This window comes from Mustelus asterias, chromosome 32, assembly GCF_964213995.1.
Source record: "Mustelus asterias chromosome 32, sMusAst1.hap1.1, whole genome shotgun sequence".
In the NCBI taxonomy this organism is placed as follows: domain Eukaryota; kingdom Metazoa; phylum Chordata; class Chondrichthyes; order Carcharhiniformes; family Triakidae; genus Mustelus; species Mustelus asterias.
In genome coordinates, this window is record NC_135832.1 from 1 (window position 1) to 22,500 (window position 22,500).

The following is a 22,500-nucleotide window of genomic DNA, read 5'->3' on the forward strand; positions in this document are numbered from 1 at the left end:
GTTACTGACTGTATCTGTACTGATGTTAATCCAGCTCCCTCACACTGTCACTCAGTAACCCCTCTCCCCCAGCACCCTGTGTTACTGACTGTATCTGTACTGATGTTAATCCAGCTCCCTCACACTGTCACTCAGTAACCCCTCTCCCCCAGCACCCTGTGTTACTGACTGTATCTGTACTGATGTTAATCCAGCTCCCTCACACTGTCACTCAGTAACCCCTCTCCCCCAGCACCCGTGGATGTGTTACTGACTGTATCTGTACTGATGTTAATCCAGCTCCCTCACACTGTCACTCAGTAACCCCTCTCCCCCAGCACCCTGTGTTACTGACTGTATCTGTACTGATGTTAATCCAGCTCCCTCACACTGTCACTCAGTAACCCCTCTCCCCCAGCACCCTGTGTTACTGACTGTATCTGTACTGATGTTAATCCAGCTCCCTCACACTGTCACTCAGTAACCCCTCTCCCCCAGCACCCTGTGTTACTGACTGTATCTGTACTGATGTTAATCCAGCTCCCTCACACTGTCACTCAGTAACCCCTCTCCCCCAGCACCCTGTGTTACTGACTGTATCTGTACTGATGTTAATCCAGCTCCCTCACACTGTCACTCAGTAACCCCTCTCCCCCAGCACCCTGTGTTACTGACTGTATCTGTACTGATGTTAATCCAGCTCCCTCACACTGTCACTCAGTAACCCCTCTCCCCCAGCACCCTGTGTTACTGACTGTATCTGTACTGATGTTAATCCAGCTCCCTCACACTGTCACTCAGTAACCCCTCTCCCCCAGCACCCTGTGTTACTGACTGTATCTGTACTGATGTTAATCCAGCTCCCTCACACTGTCACTCAGTAACCCCTCTCCCCAGCACCCTGTGTTACTGACTGTATCTGTACTGATGTTAATCCAGCTCCCTCACACTGTCACTCAGTAACCCCTCTCCCCCAGCACCCTGTGTTACTGACTGTATCTGTACTGATGTTAATCCAGCTCCCTCACACTGTCACTCAGTAACCCCTCTCCCCCACCACCCTGTGTTACTGACTGTATATGTACTGCTGTTAATCCAGCTCCCTCACACTGTCACTCAGTAACCCCTCTCCCCCAGCACCCTGTGTTACTGACTGTATCTGTACTGATGTTAATCCAGCTCCCTCACACTGTCACTCAGTAACCCCTCTCCCCCAGCACCCTGTGTTACTGACTGTATCTGTACTGATGTTAATCCAGCTCCCTCACACTGTCACTCAGTAACCCCTCTCCCCCAGCACCCTGTGTTACTGACTGTAACTGTACTGATGTTAATCCAGCTCCCTCACACTGTCACTCAGTAACCCCTCTCCCCCAGCATCCTGTGTTACTGACTGTATGTCTACTGATGTTAATCCAGCTCCCTCACACTGTCACTCAGTAACCCCCCTCCCCCAGCACCCTGTGTTACTGACTGTATCTCTACTGATGTTAATCCAGCTCCCTCACACTGTCACTCAGTAACCCCTCTCCCCCAGCACCCTGTGTTACTGACTGTATCTCTACTGATGTTAATCCAGCTCCCTCACACTGTCACTCAGTAACCCCACTCCCCCAGCACCCTGTGTTACTGACTGTATCTCTACTGATGTTAATCCAGCTCCCTCACACTGTCACTCAGTAACCCCTCTCCCCCAGCACCCTGTGTTACTGATTGTATCTGTACTGATGTTAATCCAGCTCCCTCACACTGTCACTCAGTAACCCCTCTCCCCCCAGCACCCTGTGTTACTGACTGTATCTGTACTGATGTTAATCCAGCTCCCTCACACTGTCACTCAGTAACCCCTCTCCCCCAGCACCCTGTGTTACTGACTGTATCTCTACTGATGTTAATCCAGCTCCCTCACACTGTCACTCAGTAACCCCTCTCCCCCCAGCACCCTGTGTTACTGACTGTATCTGTACTGATGTTAATCCAGCTCCCTCACACTGTCACTCAGTAACCCCTCTCCCCCAGCACCCTGTGTTACTGACTGTATCTCTACTGATGTTAATCCAGCTCCCTCACACTGTCACTCAGTAACCCCTCTCCCCCAGCACCCTGTGTTACTGACTGTATCTCTACTGATGTTAATCCAGCTCCCTCACACTGTCACTCAGTAACCCCACTCCCCCAGCACCCTGTGTTACTGACTGTATCTCTACTGATGTTAATCCAGCTCCCTCACACTCTCACTCAGTAACCCCTCTCCCCCAGCACCCTGTGTTACTGATTGTATCTGTACTGATGTTAATCCAGCTCCCTCACACTGTCACTCAGTAACCCCTCTCCCCCCAGCACCCTGTGTTACTGACTGTATCTCTACTGATGTTAATCCAGCTCCCTCACACTGTCACTCAGTAACCCCTCTCCCCCAGCACCCTGTGTTACTGACTGTATCTCTACTGATGTTAATCCAGCTCCCTCACACTGTCACTCAGTAACCCCACTCCCCCAGCACCCTGTGTTACTGACTGTATCTCTACTGATGTTAATCCAGCTCCCTCACACTGTCACTCAGTAACCCCTCTCCCCCAGCACCCTGTGTTACTGACTGTATCTCTACTGATGTTAATCCAGCTCCCTCACACTGTCACTCAGTAACCCCTCTCCCCCCAGCACCCTGTGTTACTGACTGTATCTGTACTGATGTTAATCCAGCTCCCTCACACTGTCACTCAGTAACCCCTCTCCCCCAGCACCCTGTGTTACTGACTGTATCTGTACTGATGTTAATCCAGCTCCCTCACACTGTCACTCAGTAACCCCACTCCCCCAGCACCCTGTGTTACTGACTGTATCTCTACTGATGTTAATCCAGCTCCCTCACACTGTCACTCAGTAACCCCTCTCCCCCAGCACCCTGTGTTACTGACTGTATCTGTACTGATGTTAATCCAGCTCCCTCACACTGTCACTCAGTAACCCCTCTCCCCCAGCACGCTGTGTTACTGACTGTATCTGTACTGATGTTAATCCAGCTCTCTCACACTGTCACTCAGTATCCCCTCTCCCCCAGCACCCTGTGTTACTGACTGTATCTGTACTGATGTTAATCCAGCTCCCTCACACTGTCACTCAGTAACCCCTCTCCCCCAGCACCCTGTGTTACTGACTGTATCTGTCCTGATGTTAATCCAGCTCCCTCACACTGTCACTCAGTAACCCCTCTCCCCCAGCACCCTGTGTTACTGACTGTATCTGTACTGATGTTAATCCAGCTCCCTCACACTGTCACTCAGTAACCCCTCTCCTCCCAGCACCCTGTGTTACTGACTGTATCTGTACTGATGTTAATCCAGCTCCCTCACACTGTCACTCAGTAACCCCTCACCCCCCAGCACCCTGTGTTACTGACTGTATCTGTACTGATGTTAATCCAGCTCCCTCACACTGTCACTCAGTAACCCCTCTCCCCCAGCACCTTGTGTTACTGACTGTATCTGTACTGATGTTAATCCAGCTCCCTCACACTGTCACTCAGTAACCCCTCTCCCCCCAGCACCCTGTGTTACTGACTGTATCTGTACTGATGTTAATCCAGCTCCCTCACACTGTCACTCAGTAACCCCTCTCCCCCCAGCACCCTGTGTTACTGACTGTATCTGTACTGATGTTAATCCAGCTCCCTCACACTGTCACTCAGTAACCCCTCTCCCCCCAGCACCCTGTGTTACTGACTGTATCTGTACTGATGTTAATCCAGCTCCCTCACACTGTCACTCAGTAACCCCTCTCCCCCCAGCACCCTGTGTTACTGACTGTATCTGTACTGATGTTAATCCAGCTCCCTCACTCTGTCACTCTGTGTCTCTCTCGCTGTTTTAGCTGGGGTGCAGTTTTCTGACGACAAGATGGAGGAAATGTTGGAAAGTGGGCAGCAAGAGGTGTTCACCGCGAACGTGAGTGAACTGAAATCACAACGTAACTCACTGTGACACCCGGTCCCAGAGGGGGAAAGGACAGTGTGTCTAACGCACTGTGACACCCGGTCCCAGAGGGGGAAAGGACAGTGTGTCTAACGCACTGTGACACCCGGTCCCAGAGGGGGAAAGGACAGTGTATCTAACGCACTGTGACACCCGGTCCCAGAGGGGGAAAGGACAGTGTATCTAACGCACTGTGACACCCGGTCCCAGAGGGGGAAAGGACAGTGTATCTAACGCACTGTGACACCCGGTCCCAGATGGGGAAAGGACAGTGTATCTAACGCTCTGTGACACCCGGTCCCAGAGGGGGAAAGGACAGTGTGTCTAACGCACTGTGACACCCGGTCCCAGAGGGGGAAAGGACAGTGTATCTAACTCACTGTGACACCCGGTCCCAGAGGGGGAAAGGACAGTGTATCTAACTCACTGTGACACCCGGTCCCAGAGGGGGAAAGGACAGTGTATCTAACGCACTGTGACACCCGGTCCCAGAGGGGGAAAGGACAGTGTATCTAACGCACTGTGACACCCGGTCCCAGAGGGGGAAAGGACAGTGTATCTAACGCACTGTGACACCCGGTCCCAGAGGGGGAAAGGACAGTGTATCTAACTCACTGTGACACCCGGTCCCAGAGGGGGAAAGGACAGTGTATCTAACGCTCTGTGACACCCGGTCCCAGAGGGGGAAAGGACAGTGTGTCTAACGCACTGTGACACCCGGTCCCAGAGGGGGAAAGGACAGTGTATCTAACTCACTGTGACACCCGGTCCCAGAGGGGGAAAGGACAGTGTATCTAACGCACTGTGACACCCGGTCCCAGAGGGGGAAAGGACAGTGTATCTAACGCACTGTGACACCCGGTCCCATAGGGGGAAAGGACAGTGTATCTAACTCACTGTGACACCCGGTCCCAGAGCGGGAAAGGACAGTGTATCTAATGCACTGTGACACCCGGTCCCAGAGGGGGAAAGGACAGTGTATCTAACGCACTGTGACACCCGGTCCCAGAGGGGGAAAGGACAGTGTGTCTAACGCACTGTGACACCCGGTCCCAGAGGGGGAAAGGACAGTGTATCTAACGCACTGTGACACCCGGTCCCAGAGGGGGAAAGGACAGTGTATCTAACGCACTGTGACACCCGGTCCCAGAGGGGGAAATGACAGTGTATCTAACGCACTGTGACACCCGTTCCCAGAGGGGGAAAGGACAGTGTATCTAACGCACTGTGACACCCGGTCCCAGAGGGGGAAAGGACAGTGTATCTAACGCACTGTGACACCCGGTCCCAGAGGGGGAAAGGACAGTGTATCTAACGCACTGTGACACCCGGTCCCAGAGGGGGAAAGGACAGTGTATCTAACGCACTGTGACACCCGGTCCCAGAGGGGGAAAGGACAGTGTATCTAACGCTCTGTGACACCCGGTCCCAGAGGGGGAAAGGACAGTGTGTCTAACGCACTGTGACACCCGGTCCCAGAGGGGGAAAGGACAGTGTATCTAACGCACTGTGACACCCGGTCCCAGAGGGGGAAAGGACAGTGTATCTAACGCACTGTGACACCCGGTCCCAGAGGGGGAAAGGACAGTGTATCTAACTCCCTGTGACACCCGGTCCCAGAGGGGGAAAGGACAGTGTATCTAACGCTCTGTGACACCCGGTCCCAGAGGGGGAAAGGACAGTGTGTCTAACGCACTGTGACACCCGGTCCCAGAGGGGGAAAGGACAGTGTATCTAACTCACTGTGACACCCGGTCCCAGAGGGGGAAAGGACAGTGTATCTAACGCACTGTGACACCCGGTCCCAGAGGGGGAAAGGACAGTGTATCTAACGCACTGTGACACCCGGTCCCAGAGGGGGAAAGGACAGTGTGTCTAACGCACTGTGACACCCGGTCCCAGAGGGGGAAAGGACAGTGTGTCTAACGCACTGTGACACCCGGTCCCAGAGGGGGAAAGGACAGTGTATCTAACGCACTGTGACACCCGGTCCCAGAGGGGGAAAGGACAGTGTATCTAACGCACTGTGACACCCGGTCCCAGAGGGGGAAAGGACAGTGTATCGAACGCACTGTGACACCCGGTCCCAGAGGGGGAAAGGACAGTGTATCTAACGCACTGTGACACCCGGTCCCAGAGGGGGAAAGGACAGTGTATCTAACGCACTGTGACACCCAGTCCCAGAGGGTGAAAGGACAGTGTATCTAACGCACTGTGACACCCGGTCCCAGAGGGGGAAAGGACAGTGTATCTAACGCACTGTGACACCCGGTCCCAGAGGGGGAAAGGACAGTGTATCTAACGCACTGTGACACCCGGTCCCAGAGGGGGAAAGGACAGTGTATCTAACGCACTGTGACACCCGGTCCCAGAGGGGGAAAGGACAGTGTATCTAACGCACTGTGACACCCGGTCCCAGAGGGGGAAAGGACAGTGTATCTAACGCACTGTGACACCCAGTCCCAGAGGGGGAAAGGACAGTGTATCTAACGCACTGTGACACCCGGTCCCAGAGGGGGAAAGGACAGTGTATCTAACGCACTGTGACACCCGGTCCCAGAGGGGGAAAGGACAGTGTATCTAACGCACTGTGACACCCGGTCCCAGAGGGGGAAAGGACAGTGTATCTAACGCACTGTGACACCCGGTCCCAGAGGGGGAAAGGACAGTGTATCTAACGCACTGTGACACCCGGTCCCAGAGGGGGAAAGGACAGTGTGTCTAACGCACTGTGACACCCGGTCCCAGAGGGGGAAAGGACAGTGTATCTAACGCACTGTGACACCCGGTCCCAGAGGGGGAAAGGACAGTGTATCTAACGCACTGTGACACCCGGTCCCAGAGGGGGAAAGGACAGTGTATCTAACGCACTGTGACACCCGGTCCCAGAGGGGGAAAGGACAGTGTATCTAACGCACTGTGACACCCGGTCCCAGAGGGTGAAAGGACAGTGTATCTAACGCACTGTGACACCCGGTCCCAGAGGGGGAAAGGACAGTGTATCTAACTCACTGTGACACCCGGTCCCAGAGGGGGAAAGGACAGTGTATCTAACTCACTGTGACACCCGGTCCCAGAGGGGGAAATGACAGTGTATCTAACGCACTGTGACACCCGGTCCCAGAGGGGGAAAGGACAGTGTATCTAACGCACTGTGACACCCAGTCCCAGAGGGGGAAAGGACAGTGTATCTAACGCACTGTGACACCCGGTCCCAGAGGGGGAAAGGACAGTGTATCTAACGCACTGTGACACCCGGTCCCAGAGGGGGAAAGGACAGTGTATCTAACGCACTGTGACACCCGGTCCCAGAGGGGGAAAGGACAGTGTATCTAACGCACTGTGACACCCGGTCCCAGAGGGGGAAAGGACAGTGTATCTAACGCACTGTGACACCCGGTCCCAGAGGGGGAAAGGACAGTGTATCTAACGCACTGGGACACCCGGTCCCAGAGGTGGAAAGGACAGTGTATCGAACGCACTGTGACACCCGGTCCCAGAGGGGGAAAGGACAGTGTATCGAACGCACTGTGACACCCGGTCCCAGAGGGCGAAAGGACAATGTATCTAACGCACTGTGACACCCAGTCCCAGAGGAGGAAAGGACAGTGTATCTAACGCACTGTGACACCCGGTCCCAGAGGGGGAAAGGACAGTGTATCTAACGCACTGTGACACCCGGTCCCAGAGGGGGAAAGGACAGTGTATCTAATGCACTGTGACACCCGTTCCCAGAGGGGGAAGGACAGTGTATCTAACGCACTGTGACACCCGGTCCCAGAGGGGGAAAGGACAGTGTATCTAACGCACTGTGACACCCGGTCCCAGAGGGGGAAAGGACAGTGTATCTAACGCATTGTGACACCCGGTCCCAGAGGGGGAAAGGACAGTGTATCTAACGCACTGTGACACCCGGTCCCAGAGGGGGAAAGGACAGTGTATCTAACGCACTGTGACACCCGGTCCCAGAGGGGGAAAGGACAGTGTATCTAACGCATTGTGACACCCGGTCCCAGAGGGGGAAAGGACAGTGTATCTAACGCACTGTGACACCCGGTCCCAGAGGGGGAAAGGACAGTGTATCTAACGCACTGTGACACCCGGTCCCAGAGGGGGGAAAGGACAGTGTATCTAACGCACTGTGACACCCGGTCCCAGAGGGGGAAAGGACAGTGTATCTAACGCACTGTGACACCCGGTCCCAGAGGGGGAAAGGACAGTGTATCTAACGCACTGTGACACCCGGTCCCAGAGGGGGAAAGGACAGTGTATCTAACGCACTGTGACACCCGGTCCCAGAGAGGGAAAGGACAGTGTATCTAACGCACTGTGACACCCGGTCCCAGAGGGGGAAAGGACAGTGTATCTAACGCACTGTGACACCCGGTCCCAGAGGGGGAAAGGACAGTGTATCTAACGCACTGTGACACCCGGTCCCAGAGGGGGAAAGGACAGTGTATCTAACGCACTGTGACACCCGGTCCCAGAGGGGGAAAGGACAGTGTATCTAACGCACTGTGACACCCGGTCCCAGAGGGGGAAAGGACAGTGTATCTAACGCACTGTGACACCCGGTCCCAGAGGGGGAAAGGACAGTGTATCTAACGCACTGTGACACCCGGTCCCAGAGGGGGAAAGGACAGTGTATCGAACGCACTGTGACACCCGGTCCCAGAGGGGGAAAGGACAGTGTATCTAACGCACTGTGCCACCCGGTCCCAGAGGGGGAAAGGACAGTGTATCTAACGCACTGTGACACCCGGTCCCAGAGGGGGAAAGGACAGTGTATCTAACGCACTGTGCCACCCGGTCCCAGAGGGGGAAAGGACAGTGTATCTAACGCACTGTGACACCCGGTCCCAGAGGGGGAAAGGACAGTGTATTTAACGCACTGTGACACCCGGTCCCAGAGGGGGAAAGGACAGTGTATCTAACGCACTGTGACACCCGGTCCCAGAGGGGGAAAGGACAGTGTATCTAACGCACTGTGACACCCGGTCCCAGAGGGGGAAAGGACAGTGTATCTAACGCACTGTGACACCCGGTCCCAGAGGGGGAAAGGACAGTGTATCTAACGTACTGTGACACCTGGTCCCAGAGGGGGAAAGGACAGTGTATCTAACGCACTGTGACACCCGGTCCCAGAGGGGGAAAGGACAGTGTATCTAACGCACTGTGACACCCGGTCCCAGAGGGGGAAAGGACAGTGTATCTAACGCACTGTGACACCCGGTCCCAGAGGGGGAAAGGACAGTGTATCTAACGCACTGTGACACCCGGTCCCAGAGGGGGAAAGGACAGTGTATCTAACGCACTGTTGTGTCTGTTTAGCTGATGCGAGAGACCCAGGTGACGAAACAAGCTCTGGACGACATTGAGAGCCGGCACACTGAGATCAAACGGCTGGAACGCAGCATCGTGGAGCTGCATGAGATGTTTACCTACCTGGCGATGGAGGTGGAAGCTCAGGCAAGTTTTGGTCCCTCAGTCGAGTGGATTCTATCCTCCGCGAGACACTCTCCGTGTTGTCACATTGAGGCCTAGCAACTGAGGCCTCGATTCCCTTTGCTTCCTGGTGGCTTCGACACGACCAGTTGGCGGCAGGCTTTGTGGCCTAGTCCGGCCCTCCCTGCCTCGCTGGTTCCCCCAGGCAAAATGGCCGCCAGTCCCGCCTAGCTCCCTCAGGAACGCTGAGGGAGTGAACTCGGAAGTAAATCTGGGAACGACAGCCAGTGGACACTGGAGTCGTTGTGTGTTGGGTTAGGATGGCCTTTTCCAGGGTAGGCCCCACTGTACCATTTTACTCGGGAAATACGGAGCAGGAATAGGCCATTCGCCCCTTCGAGCCTGCTCCGCCATTCACTATGATCGTGGCTGTTCCCTCTATCTCAATCGCACTCCCCTCGCTCTTCCCACACCCCTTGGCACCTTCAGAGGATAGGGATCCATCTACTTCCTTGTTAAGTATACAGTAAATGGCAGAACCCTTGAGAGAATTGATCGGCAAAGGGATCCTTCATGCTTACTTTCAGCGACTGGTGTACTAGGACACCCGGGTCCCTCTGTACCTGAACATTTTCCAATCTCCCTCCATTTAAATAAATAAGAGCTAGGAGCAGGAGTAGGCCATCTTGGCCCCTCGATCCCGCTCCGCCATTCAATAAGATCATGGCTGATCTTTTCGGGGACTCAGCTCCACTTACCCTCCCGCTCACCATAACCCTTAATTCCTTTACTGTTCAAAAATCTATCTATCCTTGCCTTAAAAACATTCAACGAGGTCGCCTCAACTGGGCGGGGAATTCTACAGATTCACAACCCTTTGTGTGAAGAAGTTCCTCCTCAACTCAGTCCTAAATCTGCTTCCCCTTATTTTGAGGCCATGCCCCCTAGTTCTCGTTTCGCCCGCCAGTGGAAACAACTTCCCTGCTTCTATCTTATCTATTCCCTTCATAATCTTATATTTTTTCTATAAACATATAAACAAGTATCCAAAGATGTGCAGGTTCGGTGGATTGGCCATGCTAAATTGTCCCTTAGTGTCCAAAGATGTGCAGGTTAGGTGGATTGGCCGTGCTAAATTGCCCCTTAGTGTCCAAAGATGTGTAGGTTGGGTAGATTGGCCATGCTAAATTGCCCTTAGTGTCCAAAGATGTGTAGGTGAGGTGGATTGGCCATGCTAAATTGTCCCTTAGTGTCCAAAGATGTGCAGGTTAGGTGGATTGGCCATGCTAAATTGTCCCTCAGTGTCCAAAGATGTGCAGGTTAGGTGGATTGGCCATGCTAAATTGTCCCTCAGTGTCCAAAGATGTGCAGGTTAGGTGGATTGGCCATGCTAAATTGCCCCTTAGTGTCCAAAGATGTGTAGGTTAGGTGGATTGGCCATGCTAAATTGTCCCTTAGTGTTCAAAGATGTTTAGGTTAGGTGGATTGGCCATGCTAAATTGTCCCTTAGTGTCCAAAGATGTGTAGGTTAGGTGGATTGGCCATGCTAAATTGCCCCTTAGTGTTCAAAGATGTGTAGGTTAGGTGATTGGCCATGCTAAATTGTCCCTTCGTGTCCAAAGATGTGCAGGTTAGGTGGATTGACCATGCTAAATTGACCCGTAGTGTCCAAATGTGGGTAGGTTGGTGAATTGACCATGCTAAATTGTCCCTTAGTGTCCAAAGATGTGTAGGTTAGGTGGATTGACCATGCTAAATTGCCCCTTAGTGTTCAAAGATGTGTAGGTTAGGTGATTGGCCATGCTAAATTGTCCCTTAGTGTCCAAAGATGTGCAGGTTAGGTGATTGGCCGTGCTAAATTGTCCCTTAGTGTCCAAAGGTGTGCGGGTTAGGTGGATTGGCCATGGTAAATTGCCTCTTAGTGTCAGGGGGACTAGCAGGGTAAATAGATGGGGTTACGGGGATAGGGCCTGGGCGGGATTGTGGTCGGTGCAGGCTCGATGGGCCGAATGGCCTCCTCCTGCCCTGGAGAGGTTTATGATTCATTTCTCCTCGCTATTTACCGGCTCACTCTGTTCTGTTCTGTCTGGGTGTGGCAGCCATTTTGTGCCCAGTGAGATGCAGGGCGGGAGATTGGCGGTTCAGTGGGGGATTGTGGGATTGACAATCGGTGACAGGATGAAGTGAAGCCTGGGTCTTTCCCCCTGGAGGGCGGAAAGGGGGGGCGGTTGTACCCAGGTGGCGCGGTGCAGTGGGGCAGGCCTGCTGACTGGTTGCGCGATCAGATGACTGGGCCCGAGATGGAGCCTGCCCCCCCCCGTCTCATCACAGGAGATGGTCTGTTCCTTCCTCGTATCCTTAGTCGCCATTTTCTAAGCTCACGGCGTTTTCTGTTGCTTTTCCTTTCCAGGGCGAACTGGTGAACAATATCGAGAGCTACGTCTCCAATTCCGTTAACTACGTTGTGAAGGCGTCCGACAACATGGCTGCCGCCGTGGTCAGTCAGAAGAAGGCGAGAAAGGTCAGGAAGATCGGGGGAATGGAGAGGGGGTGGGGGGGGCGGTTGTGAGACAAGCCCTGGGGTGGTGGGCGTCCATGTTTAGATACAAGGATTGGCATTCTTTGGAAGTTCTGAAGCTGCATGGACAGGGACGGGAAAATGGTTGCTGGGGGGGAGGGCTGGTGGGGCGTATGCTGTGTCCTCTGAGTACGCCCTTTTTCATGCCTCAGTTGACTGCTGGGGATGTCTCCATGACCAACTCCCGCAGAGTGAGGCCTACTTGCCTTCCGGAGCCTCCACGACCAACTCCTGCAGAATGCGGCCGACTCGCCTTCTGGAGCCTGCCTGGTCAACTCTCACAGAGTGAGGCCTACTCGCCTTCTGGAGCCTCCATGATCAACTCCCACAGAGTGTGGCCTACTCACGTTCCAAAGCCTCCCTGGTGAACTTCCACAGAACGCGGCCTACTCGCCTTCCGGAGCCTCCCTGGTCAACCTCCGCAGAATTTGGCCTACTCGCCTTCCGGAGCCTCCATGACCAACTCCCGCAGAGTGAGGCCTACTTGCCTTCCGGAGCCTCCATGACCAACTCCCGCAGAGTGAGGCCTACTTGCCTTCCGGAGCCTCCATGACCAACTCCTGCAGAGTGAGGCCTACTTGCCTTCCGGAGCCTCCATGACCAACTCCCGCAGAGTGAGGCCTACTTGCCTTCTGGAGCCTCCATGACCAACTCCCGCAGAATGAGGCCTACTTGCCTTCCGGAGCCTCCCTGGTCAACTCCCACAGAATGCGGCCTACTCGCCTTCTGGAGCCTCCATGATCAACTCCCACAGAGTGTGGCCTACTCACGTTCCAAAGCCTCCCTGGTGAACTCCCACAGAATGCGGCCTACTCGCCTTCCGGAGCCTCCCTGGTCAACCTCCGCAGAATTTGGCCTACTCGCCTTCTGGAGCCTCTGTGATCAATTCCCACAGAGTGAGGCCTACTCACCTTCTGGAGCCTCCATGATCAACTCGCACAGAGTGTGGCCTACTCACGTTCCAAAGCCTCCCTGGTGAACTCCCACAGAATGCGGCCTACTCGCCTTCCGGAGCCTCCCTGGTCAACCTCCGCAGAATTTGGCCTACTCGCCTTCTGGAGCCTCTGTGATCAACTCCCACAGAGTGAGGCCTACTCGCTTTCCGGAGCCTCTGTGACCAACTCCCACAGAGTGCAGCCTACTCGCCTTCCGGAGCCTCTGTGACCAACTTACACAGAGTGAGGCCTACTCGCCTTCTGGAGCCTTTGTGACCAACTCCCACAGAGTGCGGCCTACTCACCTTCCAGAGCCTCTCTGATCAACTCCAGAGGGGGGGGGGGGGCAGTGGGCAAGCCGCCATCTTGAACCCGCTGCGGTCCCCCGTGTGTGGTGTAGGTACACCCACACCGCTGTTAGTGAGGGAGCTCCAGGATTTTTGACCCCAGCCACAGTGAAGGAACGGGGGATATATTCCCAAGTCGGGATGGTGTGTGGGGGGAGCTCGGACGGGGGGGACCTGCAGGCGGTGGGTGTTCCCCGTGCGTCTGCTGCTCCCTCCCATGTCCTTCTGGGTGGGTGGAGGTGGTGGGTTTGGAAGGTGCTGTGGAAGGAGCCTTGGCGAGTCGCTGCGGGGCATCTTGTAGACGGTTCACACGGCTGCCGCTGTGCGTGGGTGGTGGAGGGAGTGAGTGTTTGTGGTTAGCGTGTCGATCGAGCGGGGGGGGGAGGAGGTGGGGCTGCTTTGTCCTGGATGGTGTGGAGCTTCTCCAGTGTTGTCGGGAGCCGCACCCATCCAGGCGAGTGGAGAGTGTCCCATCACACTCCTGACTTGTGTCCTTGTGGATGGTGGGACAGGCTTTGGGAAGGGGGGGGGAGTCAGGAGGTGAGTGACTCTCCGCAGGATTCCCAGCCTCTGACCCTGTTCTGGGAGCCACAGTATTGATACGGCTGGGGTCCCCGTTCAGTTTCTGCTCACTGGTCACCCCCAGGATGTTGAGAGTGGTGGGGGAAGGGCTGGGGAAGAGGTCTACTCTTTAGACCTTGGGATTTTGGGCTAATGATGTGATGGTGGAACTCTCTGACCCATTGCCCTCTCTCTCCCTTTCTCTCTCCCTCTTACAGAAGAAAGTTTGCGTGATAATTTGCGTGACGGTTCTGGTGGTCATCCTCATCGCTATCATCGTGGCTGTCGCTTTGACCTCGTGACCCCCAGCCTTCGACCTTTGACCTTCGCCTCCTTGTGGAAGCCCAAGGTATTGCACGAGCAAGGGATATTGGGCCCCCCTACTCAGGGTTTTGCGAACACCATTGGCCTCGGCGGATCTCCCCTCCGACCCCGGCCTCTCCCTGATTTTCGGAAAGACGTCGGGGGCCCGAAGGAGGGCCGATTGCCTGGAATATTCCGGGGGGGCGGGGGGGTGGAGGTTGGAGGCATGCCAAGCAGGAGGAGGCCATTCAGCCCCTCTCCCCTCCGAGCCTGCCCCCCCCAGACAATCGTTCCAGACCCTTACCACCCTCTGGGTGAAAGAGTTTTTCCTCACATTCCGCCCCCCTACACACCTCCCACCCTCACCTATTTCCCTCGATTTCCTTCGATTTGAGAGCTGGACCGGGTTAGGATTGTTTAGGCTGGAGTTCAGATGAATGAGGGGAAGAGTTATAAAATTCTGACAGGGCTGGACAGGGTAGATACAGGGAGGATGTTCCCGATGGTGGGGGAGTCTAGAACCAGGGGATCACCAGTCTGAGGATGCAAGGTAGAGGTTAACAGCTTGGAAACAGGCCCTTCGGCCCAAGTTGTCCATGCCGACCCTTTTTTTAACCACTAAGCTAGTTATGTGACTAGTCAGTAGTTTCTAGTTTTTAATTCCTGGCTTTAAATTGATTGAATTTAAATTTCCCAGCTGAGACAGTGCAACTTGAACCAGCCTATCTGAATTATTGGCTATGTAACATAACCACTGAGTTACTGTACCCTTTTTAACACAGGAAAATGTCTTGAGGTTCCTTATTGGTTTGACACCATATCCCATATCCATATAGAACATAGAAAGCCACAGCACAAACAGGCCCTTCGGCCCACAAGTTGCGCCGATCATATCCCTACCTCTAGGCCTATCTATAGCCCTCAATCCCATTAAATCCCATGTACTCATCCAGAAGTCTCTTAAAAGACCCCAACGAGTTTGCCTCCACCACCACCGCCGTCAGCCGATTCCACTCACCCACCACCCTCTGAGTGAAAAACTTACCCCTGACATCTCCTCTGTACCTACCCCCCAGCACCTTAAACCTGTGTCCTCTCGTAGCAACCATTTCAGCCCTTGGAAATAGCCTCTGAGAGTCTACCCTATCCAGACCTCTCAACATCTTGTAAACCTCTATCAGGTCACCTCTCATCCTTCGTCTCTCCAGGGAGAAGAGACCAAGCTCCCTCAACCTATCCTCATAAGGCATGCCCCCCAATCCAGGCAACATCCTTGTAAATCTCCTCTGCACCCTTTCAATGGCTTCAACATCTTTCCTGTAATGAGGTGACCAGAACTGCGCGCAGTACTCCAAGTGGGGTCTAACCAGGGTCCTATAAAGCTGCAGCATTATCTCCCGACTCCTAAACTCAATCCCTCGATTAATGAAGGCCAGTACGCCGTACGCCTTCTTGACCGCATCCTCCACCTGCGAGGCCGATTTAAGAGTCCTATGGACCCGGACCCCAAGGTCCTTCTGATCCTCTACACTGCTAAGAATGGTACCCTTCATATTATACTGCTGCTTCATCCCATTGGATCTGCCAAAATGGATCACTACACACTTATCCGGGTTGAAGTCCATCTGCCACTTCTCCGCCCAGTCTTGCATTCTATCTATGTCTCGCTGCAACTTCTGACATCCCTCCAAACTATCCACAACACCACCTACCTTGGTGTCGAAGGCAGGCAACACAAAAGATTAGTCAGAGACTGGGTTTGTATGGATGGAATGCCTTGAAGGTGGTAGAGAGCTCTAGCGAGGGAATTTAAGACTCGGGACCTAAGCAGCTGAGGACAGTGAGGAGAATAGAATGAGGGTTGTCGGAATTGGACAGTTAACAGAGACGGAGAACAGTCCCTCACTCAAACCAGCCTCCCATCCATTGACTCCGTCTACACTTCCCGCTGCCTCGGGGAAAAGCAGCCGGCATAATCAAGGATCCCCCCACACACCCCGGACATTCTCTCTTCCACCTTCTTCCATCGGGAAAAAGATACAAAAGTCTGAGGTCACGGACCGACCGACTCAAGAACAGCTTCTTCCCTGCTGCCGTCAGACTTTTGAATGGACCTACCTCGCATTAAGTTGATCTTTCTCTACACCCCGAGCTGTGACTGTAACACTACATTCTGCACCCTCTCCTTTCCTTCTCTATGAACGGTATGCTTTGTCTGTATAGCGCGCAAGAAACAATACTTTTCACTGTATGTTAATACATGTGACAATAATAACTCAAAAGATTACATGGGGCATTTTAAAACTGGCATGGGGACCTTTCACTCATTCTTGGAAGTCCATTCACCCTCTCCTCCCCTTTACCATTCCTTGTGGTTTTACACTTAAGCTTACAGAAGGGACAAAAAGATTTTTCGTTTATGGATTAGAACCATAGAACCATAGAAAATTACAGCTCAGAAACAGGCCTTTTGGCCCTTCTTGTCTCTGCCGAACCATTTTTCTGCCTCGTCCCACTGACCTGCACTTGGACCATATCCCTCCACACCCCTCTCATCCATGAACCCGTCCAAGTTTTTCTTAAATGTTAAAAGCATTTACCACTTTATCCGGCAGCTCATTCCACACTCCCACCACTCTCTGCGTGAAGAAGCCCCCCCTAATATTCCCTTTAAACTTTTCTCCTTTCACCCTTAACCCATGCCCTCTGGTTTTTTTCTCCCCTAGCCTCAGTGGAAAAAGCCTGCTTGCATTCACTCTATCCATACCCATCAAAATCTTATACACCTCTATCAAATCTCCCCTCATTCTTCTACGCTCCAGGGAATAAAGTCCCAACCTATTCAATCTCTCTCTGTAACTCAGCTTCTCAAGTCCCGGCAACATCCTTGTGAACCTTCTCTGCACTCTTTCAACCTTATTTACATCCTTCCTGTAACTAGGTGACCAAAACTGTACACAATACTCCAAATTCGGCCTCACCAATGCCTTATATAACCTTACCATAACACTCCAACTTTTATACTCGATACTCCGATTTATAAAGGCCAATGTACCAAAGGCACTCTTTACGACCCTATCCACCTGTGACGTCACTTTTAGGGAATTCTGTACCTGTATTCCCAGATCCCTCTGTTCAACTGCACTCTTCAGAGTCCTACCATTTACCCTGTACGTTCTTCTTTGGTTTGTCCTTCCAAAGTGCAATATCTCTCACTTGTCTGCGTTAAATTCCATTTGCCATTTTTCAGCCCATTTTTCTAGCTGGTCCAAATCCCTCTGCAAGCTTTGAAAACCTTCCTCACTGTCCACTACACCTCCAATCTTTGTATCATCAGCAAACTTGCTGATCCAATTGACCACATTATCATCCAGATCATTGATATAGATGACAAACAACAATGGACCCAACACCGATCCCTGCGGCACACCACTAGTCACAGGCCTCCACTCAGAGAAGCAATCCTCCACAACCACTCTCTGGCTTCTTCCATTGAGCCAGTGTCGAATCCAATTTACTACCTCCCCATGTATACCTAGAGACTGAACCTTCCTAACTAACCTCCCATGAGGGACCTTGTCAAAGGCCTTGCTGAAATCCAGGTAGACAACATCCACCGCCTTCCCTTCATCCACTTTCCTGGTAACCTCCTCGAAAAACTCTAATAGATTGGTCAAACATGACCTACCACGCACAAAGCCATGTTGACTCTCCCTAATAAGTCCCTGTCTATCCAAATATTTGTAGATCCTATCCCTTATCACACCTTCCAATAACTTGCAATAATTAAAAAATCCTCTTCCATCTCTTACCCACCTCAATGTAATAGAACAGTCAACGTTATTTATAAAACCGTACAGCGCAGAAGGGGTCCTTTGGCCCATCGAGTTTGCACTGACCCATTGGGAACGCCTGATTCCCCAACTAATTCCCACCTGCCAGCACTTGGTCCATCGTCCTGATGTCACTACCAGAAGGATGTGGAGGCTCTGGGGAGAGAGTTACAGAAAAGGTTTACCAGGATGTTGCCTGGTGTGGAGGGTATTAGCTATGAGGAGAGATTGAATAAACTGGGATTGTTCTCCATGGAAAGACGGGAGGCTGAGGGGGGGGGGGCGACCTGATGGAAGATTATAAAATTGTGAGGGGCGTGGATAGGGTGACGAGTTGGAAGCTTTTTCCCTAAGGCAGGAATGATGACTCTCAGAGGCTTTTTCCCAGGGTGGAAATGGCTGCTACGAGAGGACACAGGTTTAAGGTGCTGGGGGGTAGGTACAGGGGAGATGTTAGGGGGAAGTTTGAGTATAAAAGTTTGAGTATAAAAGTTGGAGTGTTATGGTAAGGTTATATAAGGCATTGGTGAGGCCGAATTTGGAGTATTGTGTACAGTTTTGGTCACCTAGTTACAGGAAGGATGTAAATAAGGTTGAAAGAGTGCAGAGAAGGTTCACAAGGATGTTGCCGGGACTTGAGAAGCTGAGTTACAGAGAGAGATTGAATAGGTTGGGACTTTATTCCCTGGAGCGTAGAAGATTGAGGGGAGATTTGATAGAGGTGTATAAGATTTTGATGGGTATAGATAGAGTGAATGCAAGCAGGCTTTTTCCGCTGAGGCTAGGGGAGAAAAAAACCAGAGGGCATGGGTTAAGGGTGAGGGGGGAAAAGTTTAAAGGGAATATTAGGGGGGGCTTCTTCACGCAGAGAGTGGTGGGAGTGTGGAATGAGCTGCCGGATAAAGTGGTAAATGCGGGGTCACTTTTAACATTTAAGAAAAACTTGGACGTGTTGATGGATGAGAGGGGTGTGGAGGGATATGGTCCAAGTGCAGGTCAGTGGGACGAGGCAAAAAATGGTTCGGCACAGACAAGAAGGGCCAAAAGGCCTGTTTCTGAGCTGTAATTTTCTATGGTTCTACAAGGGGGCACAAGTTCAAGATAAGGGGGGAAAGGTTCAGTGGGGATGTGCGGGGGACGTTTTTTTACACAGAGGGTGGTGGGGGCCTGGGATGCGCTGCCAAGTGAGGTGGTTGAGGAAGTCAGGTTAGCGACATTTAAGACTTACCTGGATATATACATGAACAGGCGGGGAATGGTGGGATACAGGGCGGTTGGTTTAGCTAGGTGAACATGGTCGGTGCAGGCTTGGAGTGCCGAAGGGCTTGTTCCTGTGCTGCACTGTTCTTTGTTCTTTGAACGAGTTGATGCCAAAACATTGAATGTATTCAAGATACAGCACTTGGGGGCGAACGGGACCAAAGGTTGTGGGGGGAAAGCAGGATTAGGCTATTGAGTTGGATAATCGGCCTTGCTCGTAATGAATGGCGGAGCAGGCTCGAAGGGCCGAATGGCCTCCTCCTGCCCCTATCTTCTATGTTTCTATAAGGGCAACAGCTGCTCCCTATCCCCTCTGTCTATGTCCCTCAGAATCTTGTACCCTTGATCATGACGCCCCTACTGTCTTTCTGCACTGTAGGATTCTATGAAATGTTTTTCAAAAGACCAAATTGTACCCACTTCTACTACTGCCTCTGGCGGCTCGTTCCAGACACTCACCACCCTCTGTGTGAAAAAATTGCCCCCTCTGGACCCTTCTGTATCTCTCCCCTCTCACCTTAAACCTATGCCCTCTAGTTTTAGACTCCCCTACCTTTGGGAAAAGATATTGACGATCTAGCTGATCTGTGCCCCTCATTATTTTATAGACCTCTATAAGAACAGCCCCTCAGCCTCCTACGCTCCAGAGAAAAAAGTCCCAGTCCATCCAGCCTCTCCTTATAACTCAATCCATCAAGTCCCGGTAGCATCCTAGTAAATCTTTTCTGCACTCTTTCTAGTTTAACAATATCCTTTCTATAATAGGGTGACCAGAACTGTACACAGTATTCCAAGTGTGGCCTCACCAATGTCTTGTACAACTTCAACAAGACGTCCCAACTCCTGTATTCTGACCAATGAAACCAAGCATGCCGAATGCCTTCTTCACCACTCTGTCCACCTGTGACTCCACTTTCAAGGAGCTATGAACATGTACCCCTCGATCTCTTTGTTCTGTAACTCTCCCCAACGCCCAACCATTAACTGAGTAAGTCCTGCCCTGGTTCAATCTACCAAAATGCATCACCTCACATTTGTCTAAATTAAACTCCATCTGCCATTCGTCAGCCCACTGGCCCAATTGATCAAGATCCCGTTGCAATCGGAGATAACTTTCTTCACTGTCCACTATGCCACCAATCTTGGTGTCATCTGCAAACTTACTAACCACGCCCCCTATATTCTCATCCAAATCATTAATATAAATGACAAATGACAGTGAAATAACACCTTGAATAAAATAAGATTCGACTGGAATGCGGCTCAAATAAAGTCAAAGATTATTCATTAACCAAAAAAAATAAAATTCTGTCACTCTCAGAATAAAATACAACCAGGTTTTGTGGCCTTTGGGATCCCTTGGAGTTTCTCTGTTGATTCTGTTGGGGTGTGGAATGGACTGCCTGCAGTGATAGTGGAGTCAGACACTTTAGGAACATTTAAGCGGTTATTGGATAGGCACATGGAGCACACCAGGATGATAGGGAGTGGGATAGCTTGATCTTGGTTTCAGATAAAGCTCGGCACAACATCGTGGGCCGAAGGGCCTGTTCTGTGCTGTACTGTTCTATTCTATCTATTAAGATTCCTCTGTCTGAGTTCTGACTGATTTGGTGCCTTTTTCTGGTTAGACGGTGCGTTCTCTTAAGATATAAAGTAAAGTTTATTTATTAGTCACAAGTCGGCTTACATTAACACTGCAACGAAGTTAATGTGAGAATCCCCCCAGTCGCCACACTCCTGTTCGGGTCACACTGAGGGAGAATTTAGCACGGCCCAATCCCCACCCTAACCAGCACGTCTTTCAGACTGTGGGAGGAAACCGGAGCACCTGGAGGAAACCCACGCAGACACGGGGAGAACGTGCAGACTCCGCACAGACAGTGACCCGAGCCGGGAATCGAACCCGGGTCCCTGTGAGGCAGCAGTGCTGACCCGCTGTGCCACCCACACATCTGTAGCTGGCGGAGTTGAGAGCTGCTCTCTTTCCCCCTTGAGGCTTGAGAGGCGGCAGTCGCTACCCTACTGTTTTTCCCCCTTGCATCCTCTTCTATACCTGTGATGACCTATCAGTTTTCCTCCAATAGGATTGGTCTGCCATTGTCAGCAGCGTCAAATTCAAATCTTATAGGTTCTTGGTCGCCAAATTTAAAAAAAAACGGGGTTGTCTTGTCAAGACTATTGCTTGACCTTTTGATCTAAACATTTCAGATTGGACTCTGGACGAGCTTAAATCTCCAAACACTGACGCCAGTTTTTAATGGGACAACCCAATGTTCTTTTCCCGCTTGAATACTTACAATTTTTTACATCTTTATCAACATGACATTCCAACTTCACAAACTCAACTTGGCAACACAACCAGGGCCTAGTATACGAGGCTCCGTTCGCCTGAGGGGATCGTGAGAGAGGTCAAGAGGGGGGTGCAGGAACCTTTAACCGGGGCCAATCTTTACAAGAGCCGCCAGGAACCCATACCAACCCGGCAATCTCCAATCGCTGGTCTGTGTCTCCTCCTGGAGAGGTGGTCCGATCAGGATCCTCAAGACGATTTGTAGAGAAGATGTTTCTCATTTTGCACCCGCGCAGGAAAGGCCCAGGCTTCATTACAGGCCTACTTCTGAGTTAGCCCATCTCGCAGCCTGGTGTGGGACTGATTCAGCCCTCCTACACACCCACGCAGGAAAGGCCTAGGCTTCATTTCCAGCCTACTTCTCAGTTAGCCCATCTTGCTCCCTGGTGTGGGATTGATTCAACCCGTCCACACACCCACGCAGGAAAGGCCTAGGCTTCATTACAGGCCGAGTTCTCAGTCAGCCCATCTCTCACCCTGGTGTGGGACTGATACAGCCCTCCCACACACCCACGCAGGAAAGGCCTAGGCTTCATTACAGGCCTACTTCTCAGTTAGCCCATCTCACACCCCGGTGTGGGACTGATTTAGCCCTCCCACACACCCACGCAGGAAAGGCCTAGGCTTCATTTCCGGCCTACTTCTGAGTTAGCCCATCTTGCAGCCCGGTGTGGGACTGATTCAGCCCTCCCACACACCCGCACAGGAATGGCCTAGGCTTCATTACAGGCCTACTTCTGAGTTAGCCCATCTCGCCCCCCGGTGTGGGACAGGTTCAGCCCTCTGACACACACACGCAGGAAAGGCCCAGGCTTCATTTCCGGCCTACTCCTCAGTTAGCCCATCTCGCAGCTACTGTGGGACCGATTCCTACCCTCCCGTGCACACGCAGGAAAGGCCCAGGCTTCATTCCCGGCCTACTTCTGAGTTAGCCC

At 52.3% G+C, this 22,500-nt stretch overlaps 1 protein-coding gene across 1 annotated transcript in view; it reads left to right on the forward strand.

The window, feature by feature from the left end:
- Positions 1 to 3,854: 3,854 nt before the first annotated feature.
- Positions 3,855 to 22,500, forward strand: part of LOC144481775 (syntaxin-4-like) — a 19,336-nt gene continuing 690 nt past the window's right edge. The window contains exons 1-4 of the mRNA XM_078200916.1: positions 3,855 to 3,923; positions 9,282 to 9,419; positions 11,806 to 11,916; positions 14,035 to 14,165. Coding sequence (XP_078057042.1) covers positions 3,876 to 3,923; positions 9,282 to 9,419; positions 11,806 to 11,916; positions 14,035 to 14,118 — 381 coding nt within the window. The 5' untranslated portion in view covers positions 3,855 to 3,875 and the 3' untranslated portion in view covers positions 14,119 to 14,165. The remainder of the gene's footprint in view (positions 3,924 to 9,281; positions 9,420 to 11,805; positions 11,917 to 14,034; positions 14,166 to 22,500) is intronic.